The sequence below is a fragment of the Pongo pygmaeus genome, chromosome 5, assembly GCF_028885625.2.
Source record: "Pongo pygmaeus isolate AG05252 chromosome 5, NHGRI_mPonPyg2-v2.0_pri, whole genome shotgun sequence".
NCBI lineage: Eukaryota > Metazoa > Chordata > Mammalia > Primates > Hominidae > Pongo > Pongo pygmaeus.
In genome coordinates, this window is record NC_072378.2 from 146,104,760 (window position 1) to 146,122,324 (window position 17,565).

At 34.4% G+C, this 17,565-nt stretch overlaps 1 protein-coding gene across 3 annotated transcripts in view; it reads right to left on the reverse strand.

The window, feature by feature from the left end:
- Positions 1-17,565, reverse strand: part of EPM2A (EPM2A glucan phosphatase, laforin) — a 100,025-nt gene that overhangs the window by 46,145 nt on the left and 36,315 nt on the right. For 2 of the 3 annotated variants that reach the window (XM_054490304.2, XM_054490306.2), the window contains exon 2: positions 8,304-8,478. In XM_054490304.2, the coding sequence (XP_054346279.1) occupies positions 8,304-8,478 (175 nt within the window). Of the gene's footprint in view, positions 1-8,303; positions 8,479-9,025; positions 9,061-17,565 lie in introns of those variants that run through there. The other variant, XM_054490305.2, reaches the window with a different exon arrangement.

Sequence of the window (17,565 nt, forward strand, 5' to 3'; positions counted from 1 at the left end):
AACTGAAGGAGATAGAGACACAAAAAACCCTTCAAAAAAAGTCAATGAATCCAGGAGCTGGTTTTTTGAAAAGATCAACAAAATTGATAGGCTGCTAGCAAGACAAATAAAGAAGAAAAGAGAGAAGAATCAAATAGACGCAATAAAAAAATGATAAAGAAGATATCACCACCGATCCCACAAAAATACAAACTACCATCAGAGAATACTATAAACACCTCTATCCAAATAAACTAGAAAATCAAGAAGAAATGAATAAATTTCTGGACACATACACCCTCCCAAGATTAAACCAGGAAGAAGTTGAATCTCTGAATAGACCAATAACAGGTTCTGAAATTGAGGCAATGATTGATAGCATACCAACCAAAAAACATCCAGGACCAGATGGATTCACAGCCGAATTCTATGAGAGGTACAAAGAGGAGCTGGTATCATTCTTTCTGAAACTATTCCAATCGATATAAAAAGAGGGATTCCTCCATAACTCATTTTATGAGGCTAGCATCATCCTGATACCAAAGCCTGGCAGGGACACAACAAAAAAAAGAGAATTTTAGACCAATATCCCTGATGAACATCGATGCAAAAATCCTCAGTAAAATACTGGCAAACCAAATCCAGCAGCACATCAAAAAGCTTATCCTCCACAATCAAGTCGGCTTCATCCCTGGGATGCAAGGCTCATTCAACATATGCAAATCAGTATGTGTAATCCATCACATAAACAGAACCAATGACAAAAACCACATGATTATCTCAATAGAAGCAGAAAATGCCTTTGACAAATTCAACAGCCCTTCATGCTAAAAACTCTCAATAAACTAGGTATTGATGGAACGTATCTCAAAATAGTAAGAGCTATTTATGACAAACCCACAGCCAATATCATACTGAATGGGCAAAAATTAGAAGCATTCCTTTTGAAAACCGGCACAAGACAAGGATGCCCTCTCTCACCACTCCTATTCAACATAGTGCTGGAAGTTTTGGCCAGGGCAATCAGGCAAGAGAAGGAAATAAAGGGTATTCAATTAGGAAAAGAGGAAGTCAAATTGTCCCTGTTTGCAGATGACATGATTGTATATTTACAAAACCCCATCATCTCAGCCCAAATCTCCTTAAGCTGATAAGCAACTTCAGCAAAGTCTCAGGATACAAAATCAAAGTGCAAAAATCACAAGAATTCCTATACACCAATAATAGACAAACAGCCAAATCATGAGTGAACTCCCATTCACAATTGCTACAAAAAGAATACAATACCTAGGAATCCAACTTACAAGGGATGTGAAGGACCTCTTTAAGGAGAACTATAAACCACTGCTCAACAAAATAAAAGGGGACACAAACAAATGGAAGACCATTCCATGCTCATGGATAGGAAGAATCAATATCATGAAAATGGCCATATGGCCTCAGGTAATTTATAGATTCAATGCCATCCCCATCAAGCTACCAATGACTTTATTCACAGAATTAGAAAAAACTACTTTAAAGTTCATATGGAACCAAAAAAGAGCCTGCATTGCCATGACAATCCTAAGCAAAAAGACCAAAGCTGGAGGCATCATGCTACCTGACTTCAAACTATACTACAAGGCTACAGTAATCAAACAACATGGTACTGGTACCAAAACAGATTTATAGACTAATGGAACACAACAGAGGCCTCAGAAATAACACTGCACTTCTACAACCATCTGATAATTGACAAACCTGACAAAAACAAGAAATGGGGGAAGGATTCCCTATTTAATAAATGGTGCTAGGAAAACTGGCTAGCCATATGTAGAAAGCTGAAACTGTATCCCTTCCTTACAAATTGACTTAAATGTCAGACCTAAAACCATAAAAACCCTAGAAGAAAACCTAGGCAATACCACTCAGGACATAGGCATAGGCAAGGACTTCATGATGAAAACACCAAAAGCAATGGCAACAAAAGCCAAAATTGACAAATGGGATCTAATTAAACTCAAGAGCTTCTGCACAGCAAAAGAAACTACCATCAGAGTGAACAGGCAACCTACAGAATGGGAGAAAATTTTTGCAATCTACCCATCTGACAAAGGTCTAATATCCAGAATCTACAAAGAACTTGAACAAATTTACAAGAAAAAAACGAACAACCCCATCCAAAAGTGGGCAAAGGACATGAACAGACACTTCTCAAAAGAAGACATTTATGCAGCCAACAGACACATGAAAAAATTTTCATCATCCCTGGTCATCAGAGAAATACAAATCAAAACCACAAAGAGATACCATCTCATGCCAGTTAGAATGGTGATCATTAAAAAGTCAGGAAACAACAGATGCTGGAGAGGATTTGGAGAAATAGGAATGCTTTTACACTGTTGGTGGGAGTGTACATTAGTTCAACCATTGTGGAAGACAGTGTAGTGATTCCTCAAGGATCTAGAACTAGAAATACCATTTGACCCAGTGATCCTATTACTGGGTATATACCCAAAGGATTATAAATCATGCTACTATAAAGACACATGCACACGTATGTTTATTGTGGCATTATTCACAATAGCAAAGACTTGGAACCAACCCAAATGTCCATCAATGATAGACTGGATTAAGAAAATGTGGCACATATACACCATGAAATACTATGCAGCCATAAAAAAAGAATGAGTTCATGTCCTTTGCAGGGACATGGATGAATCTGGAAACCATCATTCTCAGCAAACTATCACAAGGACAGAAAACCATGTTTTCTGTGAACTGCATGTTCACATTCATAGGTGGGAATTGCACAATGAGAACACTTGGACACAGGGTGGGGAACATCACACACTGGGGCCTGTCAGGGGGTGGGGTACTGGGGGAGGGATAGCATTAGAAGAAATACCTAATGTAAATGAAGAGTTGATGGGTGCAGCAAACCAACATGGCACATGAATACCTATGTAACAAACCTACATGTTGTGCACATGTACCCTAGAACTTAAAGTATAATAATAAAAAACAAAAAAAGGAGAAGAAAAATATATTTAAAAAGAAAAAAAAAGAAATGCAAAATATAAAAGACAAGAAAATTGAAAACTCAGGCCAGAGATCGAATATTTCAGTAATAGGAATTCCAGAAATAAAGGGGAGGAAATTATCAAAGAAATAATTGAAGAAATTTACTTCCAAAGAAGTAAATTTTACTTCTTTGCAGAATTAAAGTCTTCTGCACTGAGAGCTTAGCAAAATGGATAAAATGGACCCATACCAAGACATTCATCATGGAATTTCACACTATTGGAAATGCAAAGATTCTGCAGGCTTCTTCGTTTACAGAAGTAAAAACAAAAACAAAAACATTTGAACATAAAGATTGGAAGGCATAATGGCTTTGACTTCTCAATAGCAACCTTGAGAGCTGTAAGTTCTTCAAAGGAGATTTAAACATCTGCGAACTGTTTGGTTGTTAAATAGCATTTACATAGGCATATGAATATACATGTGGAATACTGATCTCATGAAAAATAACGCATTACTATATTGGGAAGACTGAACAATAGGATGGATGTGGAAGAAGGAGAAGAAAAGAGAGCTAGATATTCATATTTCAAGTTGTAAAGTCAATAGATAATACCTAGATCTAAAAACAAACAGTAGTAATATAATCATATTATTTATCATTTACCTGAAGTTAAGTTGCAAATTATCAACTTAAAGAGATGAAAGTGGTTGCCTGTGGAAAGACAAAATTGGGGGAGGTTGGGTGGGGGAAAGAAGAGGCAGAAAGATTTCTTTTTCTCATAATAAAACTTGTAGATCTGATAAATTCTTTAAACACATGTTTAAAGAATTGGCATGTATACCTTGGCTAAAATCAAAAACTAAAATGTAACACATAAAACTCTCTAGATAAATCATAACATGGAATGGGTGCTAATTTCTATCAAAGGATATCTGTAGTCCCTCTATGGAGACAGGTGCTTGTCAGCTTATATATGCATCTGAATATTAAGAAGTACCAGAATGTTCTCTTTTACATGACACGTTCTCTAGGTTGCCATATGTCCTGGCATTCCCAGTAAAGTCCTATTTTTATACCCCATGTTCAGACTAATTATGTAAAGTACCTCTTTTTACTCTCAAAGCATCCTGGTTGGAGAAAATTAGGTGGCTACCCTAATATTGCTCTCTCACACCTCTCTACGTGTACACTTCCTATTTGTATTAGCCTGTTTTCACGCTGCTAATAAAGACATACCTAAGACTGGGTAATGTTTACAGGAAAGAGGTTTAATGGACTCACAGTTCCATGTGGCTCAGGAGGCCTCACAATCATGGTTGAAGGCAAGGAAGAGCAAGTCACGTCTTACATGGATGGCAGCAGACAAAGAGAGAGCATGTGCAGGGAAACTCCTCCTTATAAAACCATCAGATCTCATGAGGCTTATTCACTATCACAAGAACAGTATGGGAAAAACCCACCCCCATGATTCAATTACCTCCCATTAGTCCCTCCTACAACACATGGGAATTGTGGAAGCTACAATTCAAGATGAGATTTGGGTGGGGACACAGCCAAACCATATCGCTATTCTTCTTACCTTGAATTCCCTTTCCCAAATGTCCTGAGAAAAAGAAGCCTTCACATTTCTGTTCAAGTTCTACATCCTCATAAAGATTTCCTTGAATTAAAGATTTTTCTTGTCCCTTTTTACACTACATATATAACTTCATTACAGCAAATATTTAACTGTATTGCAGCTGTTTACATGTTGTCTTTCACTACGGCCTAAGTTCCATGAGAGAAAGGATCATGTCTCTCCATTGTTGATGGTCCAGCACTCAACATGGGCTGCACAGAGTAATCCACACAATTCTTACTGAATAAATGAAGTTACCATTTATCTTATTATATAACATTTAATTTTTAGATATATATGTTCTAAAAAGCTTTATCCTTATAAAGGATACTGGCAATTCCATTCTGATATGATTTATCCCAACCATAAAAAAATTCTAGGCATAATTCCATTCCTATATTCAAACTAAAGAGTGAGAGTTTGTAATTACAAATTCTTAGTTGAGTTTGAATACCTCCATTGTATAAATGCTCAAACATATAATCTACCCGTCTGTATCTATTTAAGCAGCTAAGATAAATTCACAAATAATCTTAGCATTATACATTGTCAGATGAACATGGCAAACAGATAGAATTCGATGTTTTCAATTTAATAATGAAATATATAAATGCCTTTCCAACTCTTTTCTTTTAAACTGAATTCAGATTTTCATCTTACCCAGTTTCATGTGAAGGTGAATTATGCTGGAATTTTTAAGGGGAGTTAGACTAAAACAACTGAAGGTGCATTAAAATATTCCTTTTCTATTCTAAACTACTGTCATTTTATGCATGTAAAAATCACATGGAGATGTTGAAAAATAAAGATTCCCAGGACTTGGGGTGTGGGTGTGTGTGTGTGTGTGTGTGTGTGTGTGTGTGTGTGTGTGTGTGTGTGTGTGTATGTGAGTGTGTATATATTCGATTATATATTATACTCCAGGTATACATACACATATATTATTATTATTTATTATACTAATATATAATGAGTTATATAATACACATACATTTTAATATATTACTATTTATAAGCATAGATATATTTACACCTTGCAGTGGATAACAGGTTGAATTACCTGAGAATTCAGTAGGATAGAGACTTGGATGTAAAACTAAGTTGCTTTAAAGAAAATAAAGAAACATAAGCTTTCTTGCACGATTGAGTACATGAACTAAGGTTCACTCTCACCTGCACATACAGCTTCGATGCTGTAAGTGAAGCTAAAGAAATACTTTATTTAAAAATTAAAACATCAACTCAGAGAGCAAATGTTCTCAGAGTGAGAGGTGTACCCCACCACAGACCCTCCTTGTCTTTTCATTCAGGGTGGGGCAGAGGAAGTACGCAGGTGGGTTGTCTGATTTGAGTCTGCTGAGAAAGATAGGATCTTCCCACCTGAGCACAGCTTGCCCCCAACACCTCTCACAGGTACAGAGGCCAGTAAAAGCAGAGGAAACTTATGACAGCCATATACAATAATCAACCTAATCTTTCACATAGTAAATATGAACAACTAAGAATCATGTTACCTAAAACAATAATAACACAAAAAAAGATCAAAATGAATGAAAAACAATTGATTCAGGAGAAAAAAGTATAGTTCCAGTAAGAGAAGAAAACTTAAAAATAACTCTCGTTAGTATTCTAAGAAAGATTCATGAATATACTCATTCATAAACAAGAACAAACTAATATGCAAAAAGTGAATAACACAATAAGTAAAAGTCCATGAAAATTAAGAATACAATTACCAAAATTAAGAAAAAAATAATCGATAGATGAATTGGAAAAAAATAAGCCTCTCAAAATGTAAAGCAATAAAAAAGATGACAAACATAAAATGTAAATCCAAGAGGTCCAACATCCATCTAAGGAGTGTCTCAAATGACAAAGAGAAAAGGCAATCAAGGAGAAGAAATAATCATACAGTGGAAAAAAATCTCCAGATCCCAAGACATGACTCTTCAGAAAAAAGGGTTCATTCAGGAAATGTGGTTCAGGATCATTTAAAAGAACCCATAAACACATCCTCATTAAATGTCAGACCATCTCAAGAGGTGTTCCTTCTCATTCTTTTGTCTGGATCTTCCGCTTCTCCTTGATTTCTAAATTGTGTGAACCAGGGCTCAATATTTTTGCTTCTTCTCTGTCTCTTCTATACTTCACTCATTTACTATTGTCTCATCTAGACTCAATATTTTGAATGCTATGTCTTGATAACCGCCAATTTTATATCTTTATTTCCAAGCTCTGCATAAAATTCCTGACATCAAATCAATTTCCTCCCTGTAATCTAACAGACATTTCAAAAAATGACTAAAGTAGAACTTTTACCTCAATCCCTACTTCAAATTGCTCATCTCCTAGTCTTCCCCATCTCAGTAAGCAGCAACACCATTAATTCAGTAGCTCAGGCCATAAAACCACGAGACATGCTTAACTCTTGTCTTCCTCATTCTATACATACAACCCATCAGCAAAGCCAACATCTACCAGAAGTCTGAAAGAAAGATGTGTTCAAGAGGAATATTAATTCCCTAAAACTATTGTGAAATTGCATTTTCTCTCTCTTTTACCCCTCACAACTCTGTTTATATTAATTGTATCTCTCATTCAAAATAACACATTCTTTAAGAAAATGAGAATGCATCTCCTTGTGTATGGTGCAAACACTGTAAGTTCTACAGTAAATAACACTTACATAGTATTTTAAATGTTAGCAATTGCTTTCAAATTTTAAATAATCAAACTGTGAAAGACATTTATATTTACTAAGTTTAATATAAATTCTATAAGCCTTGAAATTATAAAAGTAATTTAAAAGCAGGAGTTAGTAGGTGGAAATAGATGTGGAAAAAAATACAGCAACAAAAAAAATCTCTGCTCTTACAATGTAGGAAACTAGGGGACACTGTGAAAAATTGATGGGTCAAGACATAGAATTTGTATGATGGTAAGTAACAATGGAATTTTTCAAAAACTGCCTGGTAGGGACTGGAGTGGGGAGAGAGGACAAGTACGAGAGACGTCAATTTCTTATGTGTAATAGAGGGGAATCGATAGCTATTTTTAAACTGGTACATTAACAAGCAACACATATGCATATTGTTTAAGATTCAGATTTAATCTCAAGAAAAACTAACCATAAAGTGATTAAAAATAATCACTTCTGATGAGTGGGAAAGGAGAAGAGGATAATGAGCCTTATGTTTTATTTAGCAACCTCCTGGTTTAGGAATTAAATGAACAAATAAATCAAAATATTAACAAATAATAAAGCAGATAATCACATTCAGTCTAGTTCTGTGTCTGTATTTTCACACAAATTTATTTGAATAAGATTTTATAAGGAAATACCAATTTTTATTTCACTGGTAGTAGCATAAAGGACACAAATATTAATTTAGGCTATTTTAGTGTAGTTCTTATTTTTAATCCACTACATAAGTACAGCGATTGGTTAGCTACTATCTGGTCAAAATATATTGATGTTAGGGTATGCATTTATTAAAGAATTCTATTTTTAAAATCCTCCACATCTAAACCCAGAAAATCTCACACACTGATTCACTGTAATTATCTCCTCAAAGTACTACAGGCCTATAGACCCCTCCAAAGTGAGACACTGCAGTTTCGAACACAGTAAATATTTCCATTGTGCTAATGCTACCTCTTGTCCTACTTCTATGCTTATAAACATAGCACTATTTTTACCTTGAATAATGCATGGCTTGGTGGCCTGCAATATTAAAATAGAAGTCTGTTGTGTGCTTCATTTCATTGGTGTGCCCAGTGGCCTCAATCCAGTGTCCTATTGGGAGACAATACACACCATCCACCAAGTTGTTTTCATTGTAAGTACAGCAACGGTCATGATGAGGTCCATTGCCTAGAACAAGAAAAAATGATAAACAGAGCAATTAAATCAGTGTTTTGTTTAAACATCCTCAAAGCAGCTGATAAAAAATTAATAGCAAGAGAAAAAAAAAACATAAAGCTACTTAATCTACACATTTCAGTATAAACAAAAAAGACTAGAGTGAAAAACAGAACAGTAGGAATTTGTAAAGAGTTACTTAGGAAAATCAGAGTTTTTTACTCCCTTTGAGTACATGGGTTATAAAAAGCATGTTAACTCTCTCAGAGCTTCATGGTACCTCTCAGTGCCCTAAGAGGCCATTATGAATCACTTTGCAGCCTGAGAAGCTCCTAAAAAAAGTTTTTAAAGCTATTAATGCCCCTATATTACACACTTCTAACTTTCTGGTATGCAAATTTAAGAATAAAATCAGGAATAAAGTGTTTTAGTATCAGCTCAACAAAAAATGCATAATTATAAATAAATGCATTAATAAGTAATAAATGATCACATCAAATCTACTTTACAGGTAAAACAGTTATTATTATTGTTTTCAAATGAGGAAAACAAGTCTCACAGAGATTAACTAGCTTGCCCAAGGTCACAAAACTAGTAGTGCGGAGCTAGTAGCACCTGCCTCTCCTAGTCCCCCACCTTTCTGGCGTCTGATGCCTTTGTGATGCTCCCTGCTGATGTCACATGCACAAAGACACACCATCTTCCTTCCAGGGCCATGGATCAAAGGAAGCAGAGACACATCTCTAAAAATATTATTTGCCTATTTCACGATTCTGCCCAGTATCAACTACACTAGTTGCTATGGTATGAATGTTTTTGTCCCCCCAAAATTTATATGTTGAAATCCTAACACCCAAGGTGTTGGTATTAGGAGCTGGGGCCTTTAGGAGATGATTAGGTCATGAAGAAGAACCCTCACAAATGTGATTAGCTCCCTTATAAAAGAGGAGTGAAAGAAACCCCTTGCTCTGTTCCACCATGTGAGAACACAGCAAGTTGTAGCCGTCTATGAACCAGTAAGTGAGCCCTCACCAATCACTGAATCTGGTACGCCTCAATCTTAGACCCCCCCCAGCCTCCAGAACTGTGAGCAATAAATTTCTATTGTTCATAAGCTAACCAACATATGGTGTTTTGTTTACAGCAGCCCAAATGGTCTTATATACTAGTAAACCTTGATTTCTATAAAAATTATAATTCATACATTATTTTTATTACCTTTTTATTATCTCATTTCAAATCATGCCTTTCTTTATACTACTTAAGTGTAATATACTGTAAGAAAGACATGTAAGCAAACTAAATGCATGAGTGGTTTACAGGAATAAATCACATTTGTTATGAATACAAAAATGTGATTCATTTGTTCTTTTCTCCTTGCTCTGTCTTAGAAAATATTTAACCTAAATTTGCTTGGCGTAAGCTCTCAAAAAATCCTTAAATTATTTGATGTTTCTTTGAGATATAACTCCTTCCCTCAGACAGAAGGTACGGGATGACTCTCTTAATAAACCATTACTGATCTTCCTAGATCAGTCTCCTCTTTTTTCTCTTAATGGATTTTTTTTCTCGACGACTACAAGGCACTGCACCACATCTCTATTAACCTTCATTTTTAATAGATAAAAACCAAACTATACTAGCAACCTCACTTCTAGAAACATATACAACAGAAATATTAATAAGAAAAAAGAATTTCTCATGCATACAGAGATACATGCATATAGTAATACTATTTTAATAGAAAATTAAACCATATAAGTTTTTTTCATTCTTCTACAGATATTTATTAAGACAGGTACTGTGCTAGGTCATGATAAGAACTCAGATATTTATCATAAGAGCAACTAAAACTTTGAAATATTCTAAGAAGGCATGTAACATAACCAGATTTTATTTTAAGGATATCTCTCTGGCTACAGAGTAAAAAAATAATTCAAGAACAATCAGATAGAAGCAGAGAGTCCATTTAAGAAACTACTATATTGGCCTAGGTAGTTTATGATGAAGTTTGGTCACAGACATTGAAAGGATTATGCAGATTCAGGAGGGAAAGGCCACGGGACTTGGTGATTAATTGGAAAAGGAAGGTGAAGATGAAAGGGGATCAATAATGACTCTTAAGCTTCTAGTGAAAATAATTCAATATACAGTGGTACTATTCACTGAGATGCAAAATCTGAAAGAGGCTGTAAGGAAAGATCATCTATCTAGTTCTGGCAATGCTGGGTTTGGAGTGCTCTTTAAATATCCAAAACGAGTCATCAAAAGAGAGCTGGAGTTATTGATTTGACATTAAGACCAGAAATCTGAACTAAAAAAATAAATATATGAGTAATTTGAGTGCAAATGGTAATTGAAATAGGAACATAGGTGAGTCACAAAGAAAAACAATATTAATTAAGGAAAAAATTTCTACAACAAAGTCTGAAAGTCTTTCAATGTTTAACAGCCAGAGAGAGAAGGATAAACTTACAAAAGATGAATAGAGAGAGGAGCTGAAGAAAAGTAGGAGTGACCAACTGAAGCAGCAGAGCATGACTGAAAGTGTAAACATTGACTACAAACTGGATATGGTTACTTCTAGGAAATGGAATTGGATGGAGGGGAACTGTCACAGTCAACTGTTTTGAATTGATTGGATTAGTTACAAGGAGTGGGTGTTACTTTTTTAGTTAAATAAAACAATATCTATGGCTCCCACTGGTCAGTATAACTGACTTACAACAATTGAATTATTACCTATTAAAAATATAATTGTTGAAGAGATCAAATATTCATAAATTATAATGGTCAAGAAGAATTATTTATGTATCATCATCTTCATAAGAATTCTTCATTCCTAGAATGATTTCTTTAATTACTTATTTTTACACATTTATGTTTTAGGCAACATTTTTAAAAGTCTTTCATGGATAGTAACCTGAGTTATTCAAAATATGTTCTAATAGTTAAAATGTCTTTTAGAGGATGGGTTATTGTCTCTTTAATTTCACCTAATGAAATGGCAAAAATGAATAGTACAATAATTTTGGTTTTGGAGATTTCTGCATGGAGAACTATGGAATAAATGTACTTTTCCCTAGTCCTCCCACTAAGTATAATTTAAAACCCTGAAAATTATAAATAAACATAAAATAACTTTGAAAGGCAAAGAGAAGACAGACCATCCAGGGACACTGAAACCTAAGGAAAGACGTAAGTACTGAGTTTCCTGCATTTTCTTTGCCTTATATATCCCAGACTTAGATCTGAAGAAGCCAGCAACCTGGTAACACAAGGACAGCAAAAAGAAAACATGACAAAAGTCCATTCTATCTAGCCAAATGAAAAGACAAGCCTAGCCAGACAGAAATCTGTTTGATAATAACTACAATACTCCAGTCAAACCCACTGAAAAAATGTGGCCCCACACCCACTCAGGCCAGCAAAGGCCAAGCATGGGTAGACTTCCACTTTTGTTTGCTAAGCTGTATTGCAGTGCCTCAACCCACTCACTATCATGGTGTCAGAGAAGGATAAGTAGGGGTCTGAAACTTTCAGCATCACCCTTGGCAATGTAGTGGAGTCCAAGTGGAAAGGTGGACTTCCACCTCCATTTGGCAGTAACGAGGTGCCCCTTCTTCCCACTGAGATCATGTCAAAGGTGACCTAGTGGAAAGTCGAGATTTTCACCTCCTTCCCACCTCACCATCAGTGGATGCCATGTGGGAAGCAGTAACAAGGTATTCCTCCCTCTCTCAGCCAGAAAGCTATCAATGGAGGCCTACTGGAGAGCTAGAACTACCACCTCACTCAGGGAGGAGTCTGTTTGGTTTGGTTATGAATGGAAACAGTGTGAGGAACCTGGGTAATAAGGTGGGACCTCCATTCTTCTGCTGGAGTGGTGTCAGAAGAATTCAGTTAAAATCGAAAGTTTACATAAGAGCTAACCTCATTATATAATATCCAAAATGTCCAGGTTTCAATAGAATGTCACCCATTATACCAATAACCACTAAGATCTCAAATTAAATGGAAAAAAAGATGCCTGATAAAGGCCAACACCAAGAGAACAATGATGTTAGAATTATGTGATAAAGATTTTAAAGCCTCAGTAACCCATTAGAACACATTTCAAACAAATGAAGAATCAGAACGTCTCAGCAATGGAATAGAAGATGAAAAGAGGAACTAAATAGTAATTTTAGAACTGAAAAACACAATATTTGAAATTTTAAAAACTCAATAGATGGGTTTAAGAGCAATATGGAAGGGACAGAGGAAAGAATTCACAAACTTCAAGACAGAACCATGGAAATTACCCAATCTAAACAGCAAACAACAGAAAAGTAGGCTGAATTTAAAAAAAAACAAAAACAAAAACAAACAAACAAAAAACAGACCCTTAGGGACTTGCGGTATGTACTATTAACAGAAGATCTAAATTTATGTAATTGGAGTCTTGGAAGAAGAGGGAAAAAGATAGTAGGGCTTAAAAGTACTTGAGAAAATAATGCCTGAAAACTTTTCAAATTTGGCAAGAGGCAAAACCTACAAATTCAAGAAGGTGAGCAAAGCCCAAACAACATAAACCCAAAGAAATCAATACTGAGACATGACATATTTAAACTTCTGAAAACTAACAACAGAGAAAACCATAAAAGTAGCCAGAGAAAAACAGCAATGTAAAGGAAAAAATATTCTAATATGAGCAGATTTCTCATCAGAAGTCACCAAAGGAAGTGTCATTTTTCAAGTAATGTAAAAAAGAACAACTGTCAACCAAGAATCTTACTTTGTGACTATTTCCTTCAGGAAAAAAAGGGAAAATCAAAACATGTTCAATGAAGGAAAACTAAGAAAATTTTGCCAGCTGAATTACCTTAAAAATGACTAACAGAAGATGTCTAAACAAAAAGAAACTCTTTGAAAACAGGAAGAATGAGCAGAGTAAACAAAAATATAAGTAAATAAGCAAACATTCTAACATTGTCTGATGTTATTCTACATGTATGTAAAGGAAATATTTAAGGCAATTATATTGCAAATGAGGAAAGGCAAAAGAATAAAAATGGAGGTAAGTTTTCTAAAACTCACTCAAACTCATAAAAGGTTGATACCAGTCAACTATGATGTCAGGTATATAATATACATAATGTGTATAGAAATTCTATGTGTAAATCAAAACAGAATTCTAAAAAAAGTTCAATTATGAACCAGACATGCCATACAATCACAGAAAAAGGAGGAAGAGAAAACAACCAGAAACAAAAAATAAAACAGCAAACTTAGGCTCTAACATACCAATAATTATGTTAAATATAAATAGTCTAAATACACCAATGAAAATACAAAAGTTGGCAGAGTAATTTTTAAGTGAATCAATTATATGCTGTCTAGAAGTAATTCACTTCAAATTATATAGGCAGGTGGGAAGTAAAAGCATAGAAAAAGATATACTATGCAAACATTAATCAAAAAGCAGGAGTAGTTATATTACTATTATATAAAGTATACTTCAGAGTAAAGAAAATTACTAGAGAGGGGAAATTATACAATGCCTAAAGTATCAATCTAACAAGAAGACACAGCAACTTTAACTGTGTATATATCAAACAGTAAGGTTGTTAAATATGTAAAGCAAAAAACTGAGAGAACTGAAAGAATTTTAAAAATCCAGAATTACAGTTTGAGACCTCAACACCTCACCCAAAACAATTGTTAGAACAATTAGACAGAAAATCAGCAAGGATATTAGAAACCTCAAGAACACCATCAACCAACACTATCTAGGTGACATTTATACAGCACCCAATATAGCAGAATGCACATGTTCACAGTACATAAACCAAGATAGAACATATCCTGTACCATAAAACAACTTCAAATTTTTAGAAAACTTAAATCATACAAATTGTGTTATCTGACATTAACAGAATCAAACTAGAAACCAATAATAAATAGTTTTAGGTTTTATATTTAGGTTTTTAATCTGTTTTGTGTTAATTTTTGTATATGGTATATGGAAGGGGTCCAGTTTCAATCTTCTGCATATGGCTAGCCAGTTATCCCAGCACTATTTATTGAATAGGGTCCTTTCCCCATTGCTTATTTTTGTTCACTTTGTCAAAGATCAGATGGTTTTAGGTGTCTGGCATTATTTCTGGGCTCTCTATTCTGTTCCATTGGTCTATGTGTCCATTTTGGTACAAGTACCATACTGTTTTGGTTACAATAGCCTTGTAGTATAGTTTGAAGTCAAGTAATGTGATGTCTCCAGCTTTGTTCTTTTTCCTTAGGATTGCTTTGGCTATTTGAGTTCTTTTTTGATTCCATATGAATTTTAAAAGTTTTTTCTAATTCTGTGAAGAATTTTATTGGTAGATTGATAGGAATAGCATTGAATCTATAAATTTCTTTGGGCAGTATGGCCATTTGAGCAATATTAATTCTTCTTATCCAGGAGCATGGAATGTTTTTCTATTTGTTTGTGTCATCCCTGACTCCTTTGACCAGTATTTTGTAATTCTTGTTGCAGAATTCTTTCATGTCTCTGGTCAGTTGTGTTCCTAGGTATTTTATTCCATTTGTGGCTATTGTAAATGGGATTTCATTATTGATTTGGCTCTCAGCTTGGATGCTGTTGGTATATAGAAATCCTATGATTTTCATATGTTGATTTTGTATCCTAAAACTTTGCTCAAGTTGTTTATCAGAACAAGGAGCTTTTGGGTAGAGACTGTGAGGTTTTCTAGGTATAGAATCATATCATCTGCAAACAGGGATAGTTTGACTTCCTGTCTTCCTATTTGGATGTGGAGGCAATCATTCTAAGAGAAATAACTTAAAAAGTCTAATACCACAATTCTCACTTATAAGTGGAAGCTAAGCATTGGATATACATGGACATACAGAGTGAAATAATAAACATTAGAGACTTCAAAAGGTGGGGAGGTAGGCAGAGGTGAGGGATGAAAAATTACCTGCTGGATACAATGTACACTATTCAGGTGACAGACACACTAAAAGCCTAGACTTCACCACTGTGCAATATGTCCATGTAATGAAACTGTACTTGTATCCCTAAATCTGTAAAAGTTAAAATTAAAAAATAAATTTATTAAAATTAAAATTTAAAAAGTAAACATATAAATCGCTCACTATGTTGGGATAAACTAATCTGTATTTTTGATAGAAAAGTAGAAAATTATTGGTTTAATTAACAAAAACATCTATTTCTTCAGAACAGTTTTAGCTACTTTGTTATTTGTTCATCAAGGCAAGTTAGGTGATTTCCAACAAAGTGAGTAAATGTGTAGGAGTAAGGGAACTGCTGTCTGGCACTCCAATTAAAGCCGCAGAAATAAGAAACCCTAGAATTTAAAAACTCATAACTAACTCATTATTTTACATAGTACTATAAGTTTGAGAGTTTGGGTTAAAATATGTTTATTTCTTAATAAATCCAGAAGTTTTGAAATTATATTGGTTAAATATCTATTGGATAGGTGTAGTGTCCTTAAGCAAAATAAAATTTACAATTATTATTCGTGTTATTTTATTTGAATTATCCTCTTTGGATTTAAATTATTTTAAATGTTTCATTTCTAGCATATGAACATAAGTTTTGATTCTAACACATTAATCTCTAATTTTAACTATTAACTCACCCACATCTGATCTTTCTCATGCCCCATCTGTTACTACCTCAGAAGCTATTATTGCATAAAGTTGCACAAACATGATATAGTCATTACAAACTCTTTGGCACTTTGATGTTCTCTTCTAATGGCAAAAACAAAGAAATAAAATGCACAAAAAATCTTTTTGTTCAACCAACTGCCTCTTTGAGATGATGAATCCCGTTCCAGTTGAGCACTTTGATGAATGGCAAAATGCAAAGGTAGACAATAGCTGAGTTCGGAGGTAGTCATTGATACAACTAAACTGTACTTCCTAATGAAATGGGAACCTGAGATACAATCAGTGAAGGAGAGGATGAAGTAAGGGGTGTTAAGATTGACAAGAAGAAGGAAAGGTGAGATGCAGAAAGAGAAGAAAGAAGATCCAGCTAGAAAAACTATGTAAGAATAAATGATAGTCAAAACACCCTGATCATGAGACCACCAAAGAGCAGTTAATGGCAAGCATCTTTTAATATTTAATTTGAAGTTTTATGCACTTCTGTAATATTTTTCTCTTCTCCTCCTCCCCAACTGTCAGTACAATCTACCACATTCACAAACAGATTTCTAGAGTGGAAGGAGAGAATACGGTTCCTGAGATAAAGAATAAGGGAATTCATCACCACTAGTCCTGTCTTACGGGAATTCTTAAAGTGAGTTATTTAAGCTGAGAAAACATACCACTAATTAATAACATAAAATACATGAAGGGAAAAAATTCAATTGTATCAGTAATACATAGTCAGATTCAAAATAGTCTTTTGCTTGAAAGGTGATGTGTAAAGCAATTTTATCTCTAACATGAGAGTTAAAAGACAAAACTATTAAAAATAACTGTGGCTTTGATAAATTGTTAAGGGATACAAATTACAAAAAGTTGCCAACTTTGACATCAAAATCATAAAATGTGGTAGGGAGGAGTAAACATGGAGAGCTTTTGTATTTGATTAAAGTTAAGTTGGTATCAGCTTAGAATAGCCTGTTACAGGTAATGTTTTATGTAAACCTCATGGTAATTGCAAAACAAAACCCTATTATACTTCCACAAAATATAAAAAGAAGGGATTCAAGACATATCACTACAGAAGACAATCAAACCACAAAGAAAGACAACAAGAGGAAGAATAAAAGATACACAGAACAACCAGAAAACAAATTATGAAAAGGCAGTAAGGTAAGTCCTTACATACTATAATTACCTTGAGTGGAAATGGATTGAATTCTCCAATCAAAAGATATAAAGTGACTGAATAGATTGAAAAAGCAAAACATAACTAGATGCTGCCTACAAAATACTCACTTTACTTGTAAGAACACACGTAGATGGAAAATAAAGGGATGGAAAAATACATTCCATGCAAATGGAAGCCAAAAGAGAGCAGAGGTAGCTATATTTCTATTAGACGAAAAAGACTTTAAGTCAAATATCAGT